Source organism: Colossoma macropomum, unplaced genomic scaffold (genome assembly GCF_904425465.1).
Source record: "Colossoma macropomum unplaced genomic scaffold, Colossoma_macropomum, whole genome shotgun sequence".
Taxonomy (NCBI): domain Eukaryota; kingdom Metazoa; phylum Chordata; class Actinopteri; order Characiformes; family Serrasalmidae; genus Colossoma; species Colossoma macropomum.
In genome coordinates, this window is record NW_023494797.1 from 17,689,415 (window position 1) to 17,704,754 (window position 15,340).

General features: G+C 39.9%; 1 protein-coding gene across 1 annotated transcript in view; it reads right to left on the reverse strand.

Moving 5' to 3' along the window:
- The window catches only part of LOC118817658 (neuropilin and tolloid-like protein 2), a 40,819-nt gene extending 25,963 nt beyond the window's left edge, over positions 1–14,856 (reverse strand). Inside the window, exon 1 of the mRNA XM_036584500.1 lies at positions 14,393–14,856. Within this exon, the coding sequence (XP_036440393.1) occupies positions 14,393–14,402 (10 nt within the window). The 5' untranslated portion in view covers positions 14,403–14,856. The remainder of the gene's footprint in view (positions 1–14,392) is intronic.
- Positions 14,857–15,340: the final 484 nt, after the last annotated feature.

Genomic DNA, 15,340 nt, shown 5'->3' on the forward strand with positions numbered 1-15,340 from the left:
GAATGGTAATATGTATTCCAGCACTTTTGCTTTTATTCCAACATGTGATAAATGTTCTTTCAGCTTTAAAGATGCAATGATTTTAATGTCATCAGTATAAATTTTACACTTTACACAATTAAAGCATGTTCACCTGTACAAGTAGTACATCAGAAAACTGTGACGAAGAAATGAAGAGTGTTTTGTTCAGTTCTATTTAAAGAGTGCACGTCATGAGAAGCCAAGTTTCCCTTTGTCTTTGGAATAACACATAAATTTAATATGTAAATGTTGCTAAACATCATGCACTTCCTAATCCATACAGTCCATATATGGAAAGCAAGCTGCAAAACAATTTGAACTCAATTTGAATTCATTGTATTTTGTGATGTCATTAAAAAAACAATGTTTTAAACATATTTGTCTACTGAGCCTACAGCTGTTTAGCTTTGCCCATTCATGCTGAGGTTATAAGGAGTGTTTCAGCCTTTATTGCTGTTTGAATGAAGCACAATGCAGGGCTGCCAATCACAACAGAGCTCATTTACATATACCAGCCTTAAAACACACTAACAAAAACAGCCTGTTTATTTCTAAGGGATAAAGACAGGATGAAAAATGGTGATGTAAAAATGAATTTTTGGTACATAAACCCAAAAGATCGGAAGAAAAATGCAAGAAAAGTGCAGAATATGGGTCCTTTGATATCTAAAATAGTATGTATGTATGTGTCTGATGAGAACTATGTATTTGATGCATTCTACAACCAGTTTCTCTGTGCATTTGGCATTAAAAAGATCTTAGAGTGAACATTTCATGACATTTAGTGGACCAAAAGAAAATTAAAATAGCAAACATTTCGGGAAATGTCCTTTTTTTCCCTTTTCATATAGACTAATCATTCGCATGTGCATTTTTTTTCTTACTACAGCAACGATTTGCTTTCCAAAACAGACATTTAGTTACTACTCCTGCTTCTGGCTGGAACGGAGATTAATTGAATTAGGTCAATAACATTTTCAGCTCCTGCGCTGAGGGCGGTTCAGTTGTCAGCCTTTCAGGATCCCACGGGCTTTTAGCCTCTGGGTGAAGACAGCAGCACACGAAAGCCATGATAAGCAGCGTGGCGCCTCCGCTTTCATGCACATATTCAGTCCGTGCATCAGAAACTATCCACCTCAGACAGAAACTGAGGGCCTTTCAGATAAACCCCTGCTGCTTCGCCCCCCGTCTGCAGTTTAATAGACTCTGCGCCGCTCGCCTCCGACTTACAAGCAAATCTAATGGGAAGCAAGCAAGCTAATATCACACCAGAGCTCTGCGCCCGGCAGACGGAGGAGCAGGAGTCGGACGAGTCGGAGGAGTCTTAGCGCAGCGCTGTCAAACTCAGGGCCTACAGGGCCACATCCCTTACTCACTATCACGGGGGAGAACTGGGGGGATTGGAACACCTCCCATTCATCTGACCTCAGAGTGTTCACATATCACACTCTCTGACAGATTCAAGATGATATTATTATCGTCACTTTAGTTCAGGCTTCTTCTCTTCCCGGCCTCCGTTCTGTATGACAGCCCCCACTATTTCAGCCTCCTGTTCCTGATTATTTCCTCATTGTTGCTACAATGTTTCTGCCCACTTCTTGCTAGTGTTGCCCCATTACTACTGCCTCCTTCTCATGATAATTACCCCAATATTACTACATTAATTCTAGTATTGTCTCACTATTTCAGCCCCCTGTTCCTTATTGTTGTCCTATTAATACCAATTTTACTGCCTATTGCAACATTATGACTGCCTCGCTTTCCTGACTATTACCCCAACATCACTGCCCCTATTCTTTTATTATTGCCCCAATATGACTACCTCATTCTGTTATTATTGCCTCATTATTACTGACTCATTCTGTTACTAATGCCTGGATATTACTGCCGACATTCTGTTGCTATTGGCCCATTATTTCTGTCTCCTTTCCTTATTATTACCCCAATAATACTAACTTATTCATACGGATATTGCCCCAATATTATTGTCCCCATTCGGTTTCTACTGCCCCAATATTACTGTCCTCATGCTGTTACTATTACTGCAGTATTACTGACCCATTCTATTACTATTGGTCATTATTTCTGTCTCCTTTCCTTATTATTACCCCAGTAATACTGCCTCATTCCCATGATGATTACCTCAATAACACTGTCCCCATTCTGTTACTATTGCCCCAACATTACTGCCCCATTCTGCTACTATTGCCCCAATATTACTGCCCCATTCTTTTACTATTGGCCCAATATTACTGCCCCATTCTGCTACTATTGGCCCAATATTACTGCCCCATTCTGGTACTATTGGCCCAATATTATTGCCCCATTCTGCTACTATTGGCCCAATATTACTGCCCCATTCTATTACTATTGGCCCAATATTACTGCCCCATTCTATTACTATTGGCCCAATATTACTGCCCCATTCTGTTACTATTGGCCCAATATTATTGCCCCATTCTGCTACTATTGGCCCAATATTACTGCCCCATTCTATTACTATTGGCCCAATATTACTGCCCCATTCTATTACTATTGGCCCAATATTACTGCCCCATTCTGTTACTATTGGCCCAATATTACTGCCCCATTCTATTACTATTGGCCCAATATTACTGCCCCATTCTATTACTACTGGCCCAATATTACTGCCCCATTCTGCTACTATTGGCCTAATATTACTGCCCCATTCTGTTACTGTTGCCCCAATATTACTGCCCCATTCTGCTACTATTGGCCCAATATTACTGCCCCATTCTGTTACTATTGCCCCAATATTACTGCCCCATTCTGTTACTATTGGCCCAATATTACTGCCCCATTCTGTTACTATTGCGCCAATATTACATTGCAAATGCAATGTAAACCCAATAGTGATGATAGTGATCATCATAACTGCCTCCTTCTGCTGCCCAATTATAATTTCCTCCTTTAAGTTACTTTCGTTACCACTGTTTCATGTTTACTGCCTCCTTTTTGTTTCTTTTGCCCTGATATTATTGCCTCCTTCACATAAAAAAGTAATGCATCGAATTTACTTGACTCAAACATATATATCAGTTCCACAAGAATATTTTTTACTAATTTTTACTATATATATATATTTGGCAGTTATTTGACAATAACTGCAATAACAGTGATGAAATTCACATTTAAATCCAGTAAATATTTTTCATTGTTCTCATTACTTTCGCCTCATTATTTAATCCCATTTTGTAAGTTGTTTGTGAAATCTAAGAGCAGCTCACCTTCATTAAGATTAATATTCTGGATGTTTAATTACTTCAGATGGTTGACTTTGTGTGTTCCAAACAGCATAAATGAAGACTATGTAGGGCGCCTTAAAAGGGGGGGGCACTCATGGTAAATATTCTTCAGTCTTGATTTAAACTGTGTTGAAATATAGTCACTTTACAGAGCACTGAAGGGTCCAATCAGTGTACTGTCTGTGGCTTTGTGTTGAAAAGAGGGTGATGGCAAGTAGTGATATAACAATAAGGTCATATTTAGTGTAATTATACATATAAGTCATTTTTGGTACAAGTATCTAATCTATTTAGCAAGATTGGTGAGATATGCTTGACATATAGAGCTATAGGTTCATAGATCCATAGATAATAATCAACTCTAGGCTTTAGGTAGATGATATAAAGGAGATTGTTTGTGTGTGAATGAACATGAACACAAGGCAATGAGTTGAACACACATTTCAGTCTTTACTGCCTCCGCAAAAACCTGTTGTGTGAAGTGTGCAGAAATGCCACAGATGGTTTGATGCTCTGAGAGAAGCCAACACAAAAAGCAGCTCCCTTTGGGTCTGAGCTGACAGTGTGAACTGGCAGATTTCCCACCCAACCCTCAATGAAAGCTGGAGCAGAGCTTCAAGTGCAACTGTGCCACTCCTTCTACTTTTATCCAGAGCACTAACTCTCACATTCACCCTTTCATATCCAACACAGAGCTTTGTTCTGTTTGGTCTAAAGCAGCGGTTCTCACACTGGGGGACCACAAGGGGGAGCTAAGAGGGCTGCAGAAAAAAAGTTTTCATTTTGTGAGTTTATTAAATCTGCTTCAGCCATATCTAAAAAAATGTACTTGTTTAAAAATGGTAGATATTATTAAACGTTATCAAAGCTACACTATGTAAGATTTGGGGATTTGGAGACCTCTTTGGTGGAAATGTGTAACTGCATGCAACATGCAGAAGAACACTTCATTACGTGAGTTGTGCTTCGGTCCCCTTCCCTGAGTGGATGAATCTGATGATTGACTTGATGAGAGAATTCAGAGAGAACTCAGCGTAAACTTGGTGAAGGAGCGTCTCTGAGGACGTGAATTATCTACTACTGTCATCATATCTTCATCAGTATGATGTTGATTTTGAGATCATTTGAAGCCGAAACATCGAGCCGGACCTTCTTTTTGAGTCTGTGTGTGATGTTAATACATAAAGACATACGACGTGGTGTGAAAAACTCGACGCCTCTGACTTTTAAATGATTATTTCAGGCTTTACAGCGCATGCTCACCACTTTTTAGGCTGTTTTTATTCTCCTCACTCAGTGATGCTCTTTCAGTTTCAACAAAAAATCTTACATAGTGCAGCTTTAAAATGAAATATGTTCCAATCAATCACAATTAACAGACATACTGCACCTCCTTAACTTGTTGCTGCTGCACAGTTTGTGTTGGTCATCCTCTTGTTCTTCATCAGTGGTCACAGGACGCTGCCCACAGGACGCTGTTGGCTGGATATTTTTGGTTGGTGGACTATTCTCAGTCCAGCAGTGAAACTGAGGTGTTTAAAAACTCCAGCAGCACTGCTGTGTCTGATCCACTCAGACCAGCACAACACACACTAACACACCACCACGTCAGTGTTACTGCAGTGCTGAGAATGATCCACCACCCAAATAGTACCTGCTCTGTGAGGGTCCATGGGGGTCCTGACCACTGAAGAACAGGGTAAAAGGGGGCTAACAAAGTATGCAGAGAAACAGATGGACTACAGTCTGTAACTGTAGAACTACAAAGTGCACCTATATAGTAAGTGGAGCTGATAAGATGGACAATGAGCGTAGAAACAAGGAGGTCATAATGTTATGCCTGATCGGTGCATGTGCAGGTCAGTGATAGCTGTGAAGAAAGCTAGCAAAATGAACGAGGTTCTACTGAGACACTGTCCTCGTTTGTTAAGTGTAAATAGTAATGTGGTGTGGGGGGGGGGTACATTTTCACAAAGAGGGCCTTACAGTAAAAAAGTTTGAGAACTGGTCTAAAGTGATGAAATTTTGCATAGTGATACCACAAATGATGTACTGGATGTACATCCACCGAATATGTGTGTGTACACAGTGACCATGACCGCAGCTTTGTCCACTTACTCATCTGCCTTTTGCGTGCAAATGCAAGTCGAGTCTTGAGTCTCCTGGGTGCGAGTCTAAGTCAGGACTAGAATCTTTATAAAGAGTTTTAGTTTAGGCTCATTATTTGCATTAACTGCACTTTGAAAAATAAACCTGCCAGGTTGAACACAGCTTCAAATAAAGGGACTTTTATTATAGAAAACTGAACTGAAGCGATACGTGCAGTAAATGCAGAGTTTAAACGAAAGCAGCAAAGCAGTCTGAAACATGGTTCTCCATATTTTATCAGCACATGTGCTAGATATCTAGAAAAATGGCTTAGACTATAGTTTTAAAGCAACATTTAAAAATGATGGTTCTTCAAGGGTTCTTTAGCAAAGAAAATGGTTCTATATAGAACCATGAACTCTCAAAGTACCCTTTTCTTGATTTAAGGGTTCTTTGCATCTTGAAATTCTTCTGATTGATGGAGAATGTGCTGTAGATGGCTCTGCACAGAACCTTTTTGAAAAGAGTTTCTGTTGTGTCCAGCTTCATAACAATAGACGGATGCTTTTTGGTGCTATATAGAACCTCTTTCAAAAAAGTTCCAAATAGAACCATCTATGGTACATTCTCCATCAATCTGAAGAACAATTATATGATGCAGAGAATGCTTTAATCATGCAAAGGGTTCTTTGAGAGTTCATGGATCTATATAGAACAATTGTCCCTACTAAAGAACCCTTAAAGAACCTTCTTTATTAAGAGTGTAGGCCCTAGATCAGTCCGAACAGTAGTTCCAGCAGGTCTACTCACTCAGAGGTTTTACATGATTTAAACTCATTAATTACTAATCAGAACACAATATGAATGCTTAAAAAAGGGTTCTTCAAGGGTCCTTTAGTAAAGACAATGGTTCTATATAGAAGCACAAACACTCAAAGAACCATTATATGCTTAAATAGTTCTTTGCATGGTAAAGGGTTCTTCAGATTGGTGGAGAATGTGTTGAATATGGTTCTATATAGAATCGTTTTGAAAAAGCTCTATATAGCACCAAAATGTGTTCTTCTGTTGTTACGATGTCAAGCTTGTAGCAATTTAAGAACCGTTTTGGTGCTAAAACAACAATTTTCAAGAAGGTTCTATATAGAACCATACACCACACAACATTCTCCATCAATCTAGACAACGATTTCACCATGACAGAAACATTTAAGCATGCAAATCGTTCTTTGAGTGTGCACGGTTATATATAGAACCAATGTCTTTCCTAAGGAACCCTTGAAGAACCAATTGTTTTCAAGAGTGCAGCCTTGAAGGCATTACTATAGTTTTCCTGCTTCTAATGCACCAAGTTCAGCTCAAGGCTTTGGGAATTAGCACTAGCTAATTGGGATGTACACTCTTAGCTCTTGAGTGGCTCTTCAAGGGTTCTTTCATCAAGAAAATGGTGCTATATAGAACCATGCACGCTCAAAGAACCCCTTCCATGATTAAAGGGTTCTTTGCATCATGAAGCGGTACTTAAGAATATGCTATATATGGTTCTATATAGACTCTCTATATAGCAACCAAAAAGGTTCTTCTATTGTTATGATGTTAAGCTTGTACAAATCGAAGAACCCTTTCTGGTGCTTAAACAACCATTTTCAAAAAGGTTCTATATAGAACCATATACAACACATTCTCCATCAATGTGAATGTGATTTCACCATGCAAAGAACCACTTAGGCATGCAAATAGTTCTTTGGGTGTTCATGGTTCTATATAGAACTATTGTCGTTACTGAAGAACCTTTGGAGAACCGTCTGTTTTTAAGAGCGTAATAAGCTCAAATGAGCTGGAGAGGTAGACTCTGACATTTAAACTGATTCTGACTGAGAGATCAGATGTTTTTTCTCTTCTGTTCCCCTTTAGGCTGGAGATCTACATTCTACAAGGTTAAAAGGAGAACCTTTCAGGCTGTTACTCTTGTCTGGCGTGAACTGATATGACTGCGCTGTGTTGAGCTGCTGAAGAGGGTAAGAAAGTGTCTGGGTGATAAAAAGGTTCTACAGATGTAGAAGCTGAAGGATTCGCTGTAAGTTAGATCTGAGTTCTGTAAAAGAGTTTGGGGTCTAAAACGTCTAAATGAGAGCGCCTTCACACAGTTCACTAAAAATAAAGGTGCTAATGAAGGTTTTTTATTGAGAAATGATGGAAGAAGAGAACAATTCAGTCTTTTAAGAACCTTTCAAAAGTTTAAAGAACCCATCAGTTGGATATTTTTCCTAGAACCATGCATCCAAGCCAAGAACCATTTAGGAACCTTTTTTTTAAGAATGCACCCTAAAATACGCCCTTATAACTAAAGGGGCCAAAAAGAAGTCACTTGAAGCGAAGAACCAAAGAAGAATTTCTAAAGAACCCTCTATTGGATGGTTCTTTAAGTTACTGTTTTCGTTATAGATAAGTGTGAATGTGAAGAACCTTCTGAAAGTCCATATAACATGAAGATTCTATCATTTACAGATTTTTCCTTGAACTGTACATCCAAGCAAAGAACCATTTAGGAACTTTTATAATTAAGAACAAACTTTTGAAAAAGTTTTTTTTTTGGTACAAAGAACCCTGAAAAAGCACTTCTGGAACCATTTTTGTTAATGATATATGCGATGGTGAAGAACCTTTTAAAAGTTTAAAGAACCTCCACAAAATGTAAAGATTCCATCAGTTAAATAATTTTCTTAGAACCATGCATCCAAGCCAAGAACCATTAAGGAACCTTTAATTTTTAAGAATGCACCACAAAACACACTCTTACAAATATAGAAGGAGGTTCTTTCCAGTAAAGAACCACAGAAGAACCACTTATGGTCCCGTAAAGAATCTTTCAATTACAGAACTTCCACATAATACAAAGATTCTATCTGTAAAAGAGTTTTCCTAGAACCGTACATCCAAATCATGAACAACTAAGGACTAAGGGTGCCAAATGGGTTCTTTAGAGCAAAGAACCATAGATAAACCACTTCTGGTGACCTAAAGAACAATTCAGTGGATGGTTAAATTGTTCTTCTGTTTGAGATTTTTATACAGCACACTTTTAAAAATAAAGGGGACCAAAAAGGTTCTTTAGAGTGATGCCACACAAGAACAATGAATGGTTCTTTAAAGAACTCATTTTTGTTAATTATAGTTTCGCAGACTTTTCAAACATCATATTCATCCCAAGCCCTTGTGACTTAGCACTAGCTAACAGAGCTAAATCTATATCAGTCAAAGTTTTTTCGTACAGCTCTACATCCAAGCCGAGAACCATTTAGGAACCTTTATTTTTAAGAACACATTTTTGAAACACGTTCTTTGCAGCTAAGAACAACAGAACAGCCACTTTTCATCCACTAAAGAACCGGGCACTGGAAGGTTCTTTTAAAAAAGGTTTGTAAAGGACATGTCTGAGCGTGAAGAACCTTTTTAAAGTTTAAAGAACCTCCACATAATCTACATGTTCTAAACTGTTTAAAGGTTTTTTCAAGAACTGTATATTCAAGCTGAGAACATTTTAGGAAACTTTATTTTAAAGAAAACAGTCTTGAAATACGTTATTTGGGGCTTAGAACCACAGAACAGCCACTTTTCATTCACTAAAGAACCTTTCAATGGGAAGATTCTTTAAAGAACTTGAAGATCTAAAGATTTCTCCTACAACTCATGACAAGAACCACTTACAATCATAAAAATAGTGGTGCTAAATGGAAACAGAAAGGGCTCTTTAGGGTGAAGAACCATAAAAGAACCACTTTTGGTTTCTTAAAGAACCTTTTAATTGTTGCTCAAATTGTTAAGCTGTTGTGATGTGCTCCAGCTCCATACACTAAGCTGATGTGATGTGTTCTAGCCCCATGCATTAAGCTGATGTGATGTGTGCTCTAGCTCCATACACTAAGCTGTCGTGGTGTTCTAGCTCCATACACTAAGCTGGTGTGATATATGTTCTAGCTCCATATATTAAACTGTTGTGATGTGTTCTAGCCCCATGCATTAAGCTGATGTGATGTGTGTTCTAGCTCCATACACTAAGCTGTCGTGGTGTTCTAGCTCCATACACTAAGCTGTTGTGATATGCGTTCTAGCTCCATACATTAAGCTGTCGTGATGTGTTCTAGCTCCGTACACTAAGCTGTTGTGATGTGCTCTGGCTCCATACACTAAACTGTTGTGATGTGTTCTAGCTCCATACACTAAGCTGATATGATGTGTTCTAGCTCCTTACACTAAGCTGTTGTGATGTGTTCTAGCTCCATACACTAAGCTGATATGATGTGTTCTAGCTCCTTACACTAAGCTGATATGATGTGTTCTAGCTCCTTACACTAAGCTGTTGTGATGTGTTCTAGCTCCTTACACTAAGCTGTTGTGATGTGTTCTAGCTCCTTACACTAAGCTGATATGATGTGTTCTAGCTCCTTACACTAAGCTGTTGTGATGTGTTCTAGCTCCATACACTAAGCTGATGTGATGTGTTCTAGCTCCATACACTAAGCTGTTGTGATGTGTTCTAGCTCCATACACTAAGCTGATGTGATGTGTGTTCTAGCTCCATACACTAAGCTGTTGTGATGTGTGTTCTAGCTCCATACACTAAGCTGATGTGATCTGTGTTCTAGCTCCATACACTAAGCTGTTGTGATTTGTTCTAGCTCCATACACCAAACTGTTGTGATGTGTTCTAGCTCCATACACTAAGCTGATATGATGTGTTCTAGCTCCTTACACTAAGCTGATGTGATGTGTGTTCTAGCTCCATACACTAAGCTGTTGTGATGTGTTCTAGCTCCATACACTAAACTGTTGTGATGTGTTCTAGCTCCATACACTAAGCTGATGTGATGTGTGTTCTAGCTCCATACACTAAGCTGATGTGATCTGTGTTCTAGCTCCATACACTAAGCTGTTGTGATGTGTTCTAGCTCCATACACTAAGCTGATATGATGTTCTAGCTCCTTACACTAAGCTGATGTGATGTGTGTTCTAGCTCCATACACTAAGCTGTTATATGTGTTCTAGCTCCATACACTAAGCTGTTGTGATGTGTTCTAGCTCCATACACTAATCTGTTGTGATGTGTGTTCTAGCTCCATACACTAAGCTGATGTGATGTGTGTTCTAGCTCCATACACTAAGCTGATGTGATCTGTGTTCTAGCTCCTTACACTAAGCTGATGTGATGTGTTCTAGCTCCATACACTAAGCTGATGTGATGTGTTCTTGCTCCTTACACTAAGCTGTTCATGTGTTCTAGCTCCATACACTAATCTGTTGTGATGTGTTCTAGCTCCATACACTAAACTGTCGTGATGTGTTCTAGCTTTATACACTAAGCTGATATGATGTGTTCTAGCTTCATACACTAAGCTGTTGTGATGTGTTCTAGCTTCATACACTAAGCTGTTGTGATGTGTTCTAGCTCCATACACTAAGCTGTTGTGATGTGTTCTAGCTCCATACACTAAGCTGATGTGATCTGTGTTCTAGCTCCATACACTAAGCTGATGTGGTGTTCTAGCTCCATACACTAAGCTGTTGTGATGTGTTCTAGCTTCATACACTAAGCTGTTGTGATCTGTGTTCTAGCTCCATACACTAAGCTGTTTTGATGTGTGTTCTAGCTCCATACACTAAACTGTTGTGATGTGTTCTAGCTCCATACACTAAGCTGTTTTGATGTGTGTTCTAGCTCCATACACTAAGCTGATGTGATGTGTGTTCTAGCTCCGTACACTAAGCTGATGTGGTGTTCTAGCTCCATACACTAAGCTCTTGTGATGTGTTCTAGCTTCATACACTAATCTGTTGCGGTGTTCTAGCTCCATACACTAAGCTGTTGTGATGTGTTCTAGCTCCATACACTAAGCTGTTGTGATGTGTTCTAGCTCCATACACTAAGCTATTGTGATGTGTTCTAGCTCCGTACACTAAGCTGTTGTGATGTGTTCTAGCTCCATACGCTAATCTGTTGTGATGTGTTCTAGCTTCATACGCTAATCTGTTGTGATGTGTTCTAGCTCCATACGCTAATCTGTTGTGATGTGTTCTAGCTCCATACGCTAATCTGTTGTGATGTGTTCTAGCTCCGTACTCTAAGCTGTAGTGATGCGTCAGTGAAGCCGACGTGCTGGTGCTCCGACCCAAACAGCGCCTGCAGCGGAGAACGCCTTCAGGAATATTCTCCACTAATGAACTCGGCGGTTGTTTTTGTGCCGCCCTAATGTGATCTGGATTGTGCACAGCGTCTTAATGTATTGGGTGTTAAATAAATGGCTGCTGACAGGGTCACCAGCCCAGCGGCTGAAGCCACGAGGGCGGCGAGAACCGAACCTTAATATGGCACAAATACAGTCAGCGCGGCTCACATCAGCTCACACTGCATCCAGGCTTACAGTCTAAACACGCGGCCAATCACACGCGTGGTAATGCTGTTAAAGGCCTTTACCTGATCTTAGTCACTCAGTACTCAACACCACACCGCACTCTCAAAAACAGGTTCTATTTAGAACCACAAACACTCAAAGAACCATTTGCATGCTTAAATGGTGTATCGCATGGTGAAATGGTTCAGATGGATGGAGAGTGCGTCATATGTGGTTCTACAAAGGGCCTTTTTGAAAAGGGTTCTATGTAGCACCAGAAAGGGTTCTGCTTTTTTTGTATGTCAAGTTTGTAACAAAAGCAGAACATTTGTTGGTGCTACATAGAACCCTTTTCAAAGCGGTTCTGCATACACCCTTAAAAAGACGGTTCTTCAAGCGCTCTTTAGTCAAATACTGCAAGTGTTCTTTAGTTCCATTTAGAACCATGCGTTTCATACGGAAACATTTTATGCTTTAAATGTTTGTTTGCATTGTGAAATGGCTCTTCAGATTGATGGAGAATGTGGTTCTACATAGGACCTTTTCAAAAATGGTTCTATATAGCACCAAAAAGGGTTCTGCTATTGTTATGATGTTAAGCTTGTATACAGTAGAAGAACACTTATACAACATATTCTCCATCAATCTGAAGAACCATTTTATCATGCAACGCACCATATAAGCATGAAATGGTTCTATATAGCACTCATCATTCTAAATTCCCTTTATTAAAGAACCCCTGAAGAACGTATATAGATACCTTATACCGTATACCTTTAAGAATGTATATAGAACCTCATTGAAAATGGTTATATATAGCACCAAACAGGGTTCTGCTTCTGAGACAAGCTTGACTTTGTAAGAACCCTTTTTGGTGCTATTTTCAGAAAGGTTCCACATAGAACCATATACGTCACATTTTCCATCAATCTAAAGAGCTATTTCACCATGCAAAGAACGATTTAAGCATGTAAATGGTTCTATAAGGAATTCATGGTTGTAAATAGAACTAAAGAACCCTTGAAGAACCATCTTTTTTAAGAATGTATATAGAACCTGAAAATGGAAACATTGAAAATGGTTATATATAGCACCAAAAAAGGTTCTGCTATTGAGACAAGCTTGACATCGTAATGATAGAAGAACCCTTTTTGGTGCTATATAGAACCCTTTTCAAAAAGGTTCCATATAGAAGCATATGCACTACATTCTCCATCAATCTGAATAGCTATTTCACCATGCAAAGAACCACTCATGGTTCTAAATAGAACCACTGCCTGGACTAAAGAACCATCTTTTTTTTCAGAGTGTGTATTAAAGAACGCTCCATGTATAAATCAACACTGTTCCACAGCTACTTCAGATAACCTGACGCAGGAGAGGTTAGAACATGGCAGACGCTCCACGGAACACCAGCAGAACCGTCACTCACAGCTGAGCTGAGGTGATGGAAGCTGTTTGTCTGTCAGCTGATTTTCATGAGAATAAAAAACAGAGGAAGGCATTTCTTCACCTCAGTGGGCCAGAATATCACTGCGCTGCCCTCACACAGCCACTGCTCAGGCTTTTCTGGACAAATTCCTGATTTTTGATCTTTTTTATAGTATTTATTGTGTTGTTTTGAATCAGAGTGTTAGAATACAGCCTGACTGGCGGTTCTGGATATAAAAGGCTGATTCTGATTGTGTTTTATGGTCTTTCACTCTGAAGTCGAGTGGATTTAAACATCGCCGCGCTGGACTGAAGAGCACTGACGACCATTTATTATTTAATGTACAATGTTTTTAATCTGCTTTAATGAGTAATAGTAGTGAGTAGTGATGTTCAAATGTTGTTCATGAAAGACCCAAATAAATGCATCATTTTTTAAAATAATAATACTAATGATTATTGATAACAATATTGATAGGATACATATTAACATTATTATTTATAATAACTTTCATTTTTTTCCAGTTAATTTTAGTTTCAAGTTATTTTTTTATTTCTGTAAAGGACATTGTATGTCATTATTTTGGACTATTTTATAATTTTTAGATATTTTTAATATGAATTATCATCATTATTGTATATGTGTGTGTGTATATATATATATATATATATATATATATATATATACTATATATATGTAGCATGAAACATTTGCTGTCCAAATAAAAAATACTGTACAAATAACGAAATAAACAAATAAAATGTATCATTATTATTAATATTATTATTATTATTATTATTATTATTATTATTAATGCAGTGGAATTAGACGTGGCAAACACGCTTGTGAGTAATAAATGCATGCATTGCGCACAGACGCCGGTAGGTGGCGATATAAATCTGAATTTGTCACGGAGGGAAAAGAGCAACTAGTTACAGAGGTTAGAGCTGCCTGCGCGCGCGGTGTGTGTGTGTGTGTGTGTGTGTATTGGTGGGGGGGAGTTATAGGATCACGCGAGCGCGCGCACGGGCACAGGTTCGATGCTCTTCTGCAGCAGCAGCTCTTTGCAAATCAAAACCTGAATCTCTCTCTCTCTCTCTCTCTCTCTCTCTCACACACACACACACACACACGCACACACACACACACACACACACACACACACACACAGAGGCGCGCGCTGAGAGGAACTCACCTCTGTGCATCTCCCTCTGTGTGTGTGTTCAGCTCCGGTCCGTCTCCGTCTCGAGCTTCCAGCAGCTCTTATCTTTCCATAGTATTTCACGGTGTGTGTGATGTTGGCTCTCCGCGTGCGGTGTGTGTGTGTCAGTTAGGGGCTCGAGCTCCTCTCCTCTCCCGGTATTTCCATCCCTCCTCACAACAGCTCTGTCCTCCGGCACGCGCCTTCCACACGCGGACAGCAGCGCGGCGCTTTAAATCCCATGTATAGTCCCGCTCTCAGACGCGCTCCCGTGTCTCCGAGAACGCACGGAGAAAGCGCGCGCGCTCGCACACATGCAAACACACACATACACACACTTGCACACTCTCGCGCGCGCTCTCACACACTCTGGCACGGAGTTCCCGGAGCGCGATATGAACGAGGCTGATGCACGCACGCAACAACCTCTCACACCCCTCTCTCTCTGTGTCTCTCTCTCTCTCTCTCTCTCTCTCTCTCTCTCTCTCTCTCTCCCTCTCTCTCTCTGTGTCTCTCTGTGTCTCTCGCTCTTTTTTTACCGAGCGCCACGGCGAGCGCTGACTCCGCCCGTGCAAATGTGCGTGCGCAGGCGCACAGAGAGGCAGAAAGAGAGAGAGAGAGAGAGAGAGAGAAGAAATGGGGAGGGGGATGAGTATGAGAGAGAAGGAAAGAGAAGAGAGAAAGTGAGAGAGAGAGAGAGTGTGAGCGAGATGAGGAGAAAAAGAGAGACAGATAGAGAAAGAAAGAGTATGCGCGAGATGAGGAAAAGCTGAGAGAGAGAGAGAGAGATAAAGAAAAGCGGAAAGAGAAAGGAAGAGAAAGAAAAAGAGAGTATGAGTGAGATGAAGGGGAGATAGAAAGGGAGAGAAAGAAAGAGTGAGAGAGTGTGAAAGTGTGAGGAGGGAGAGAAGTGGGGGGAGATAGAAAGGGAGAGAAAGAAAG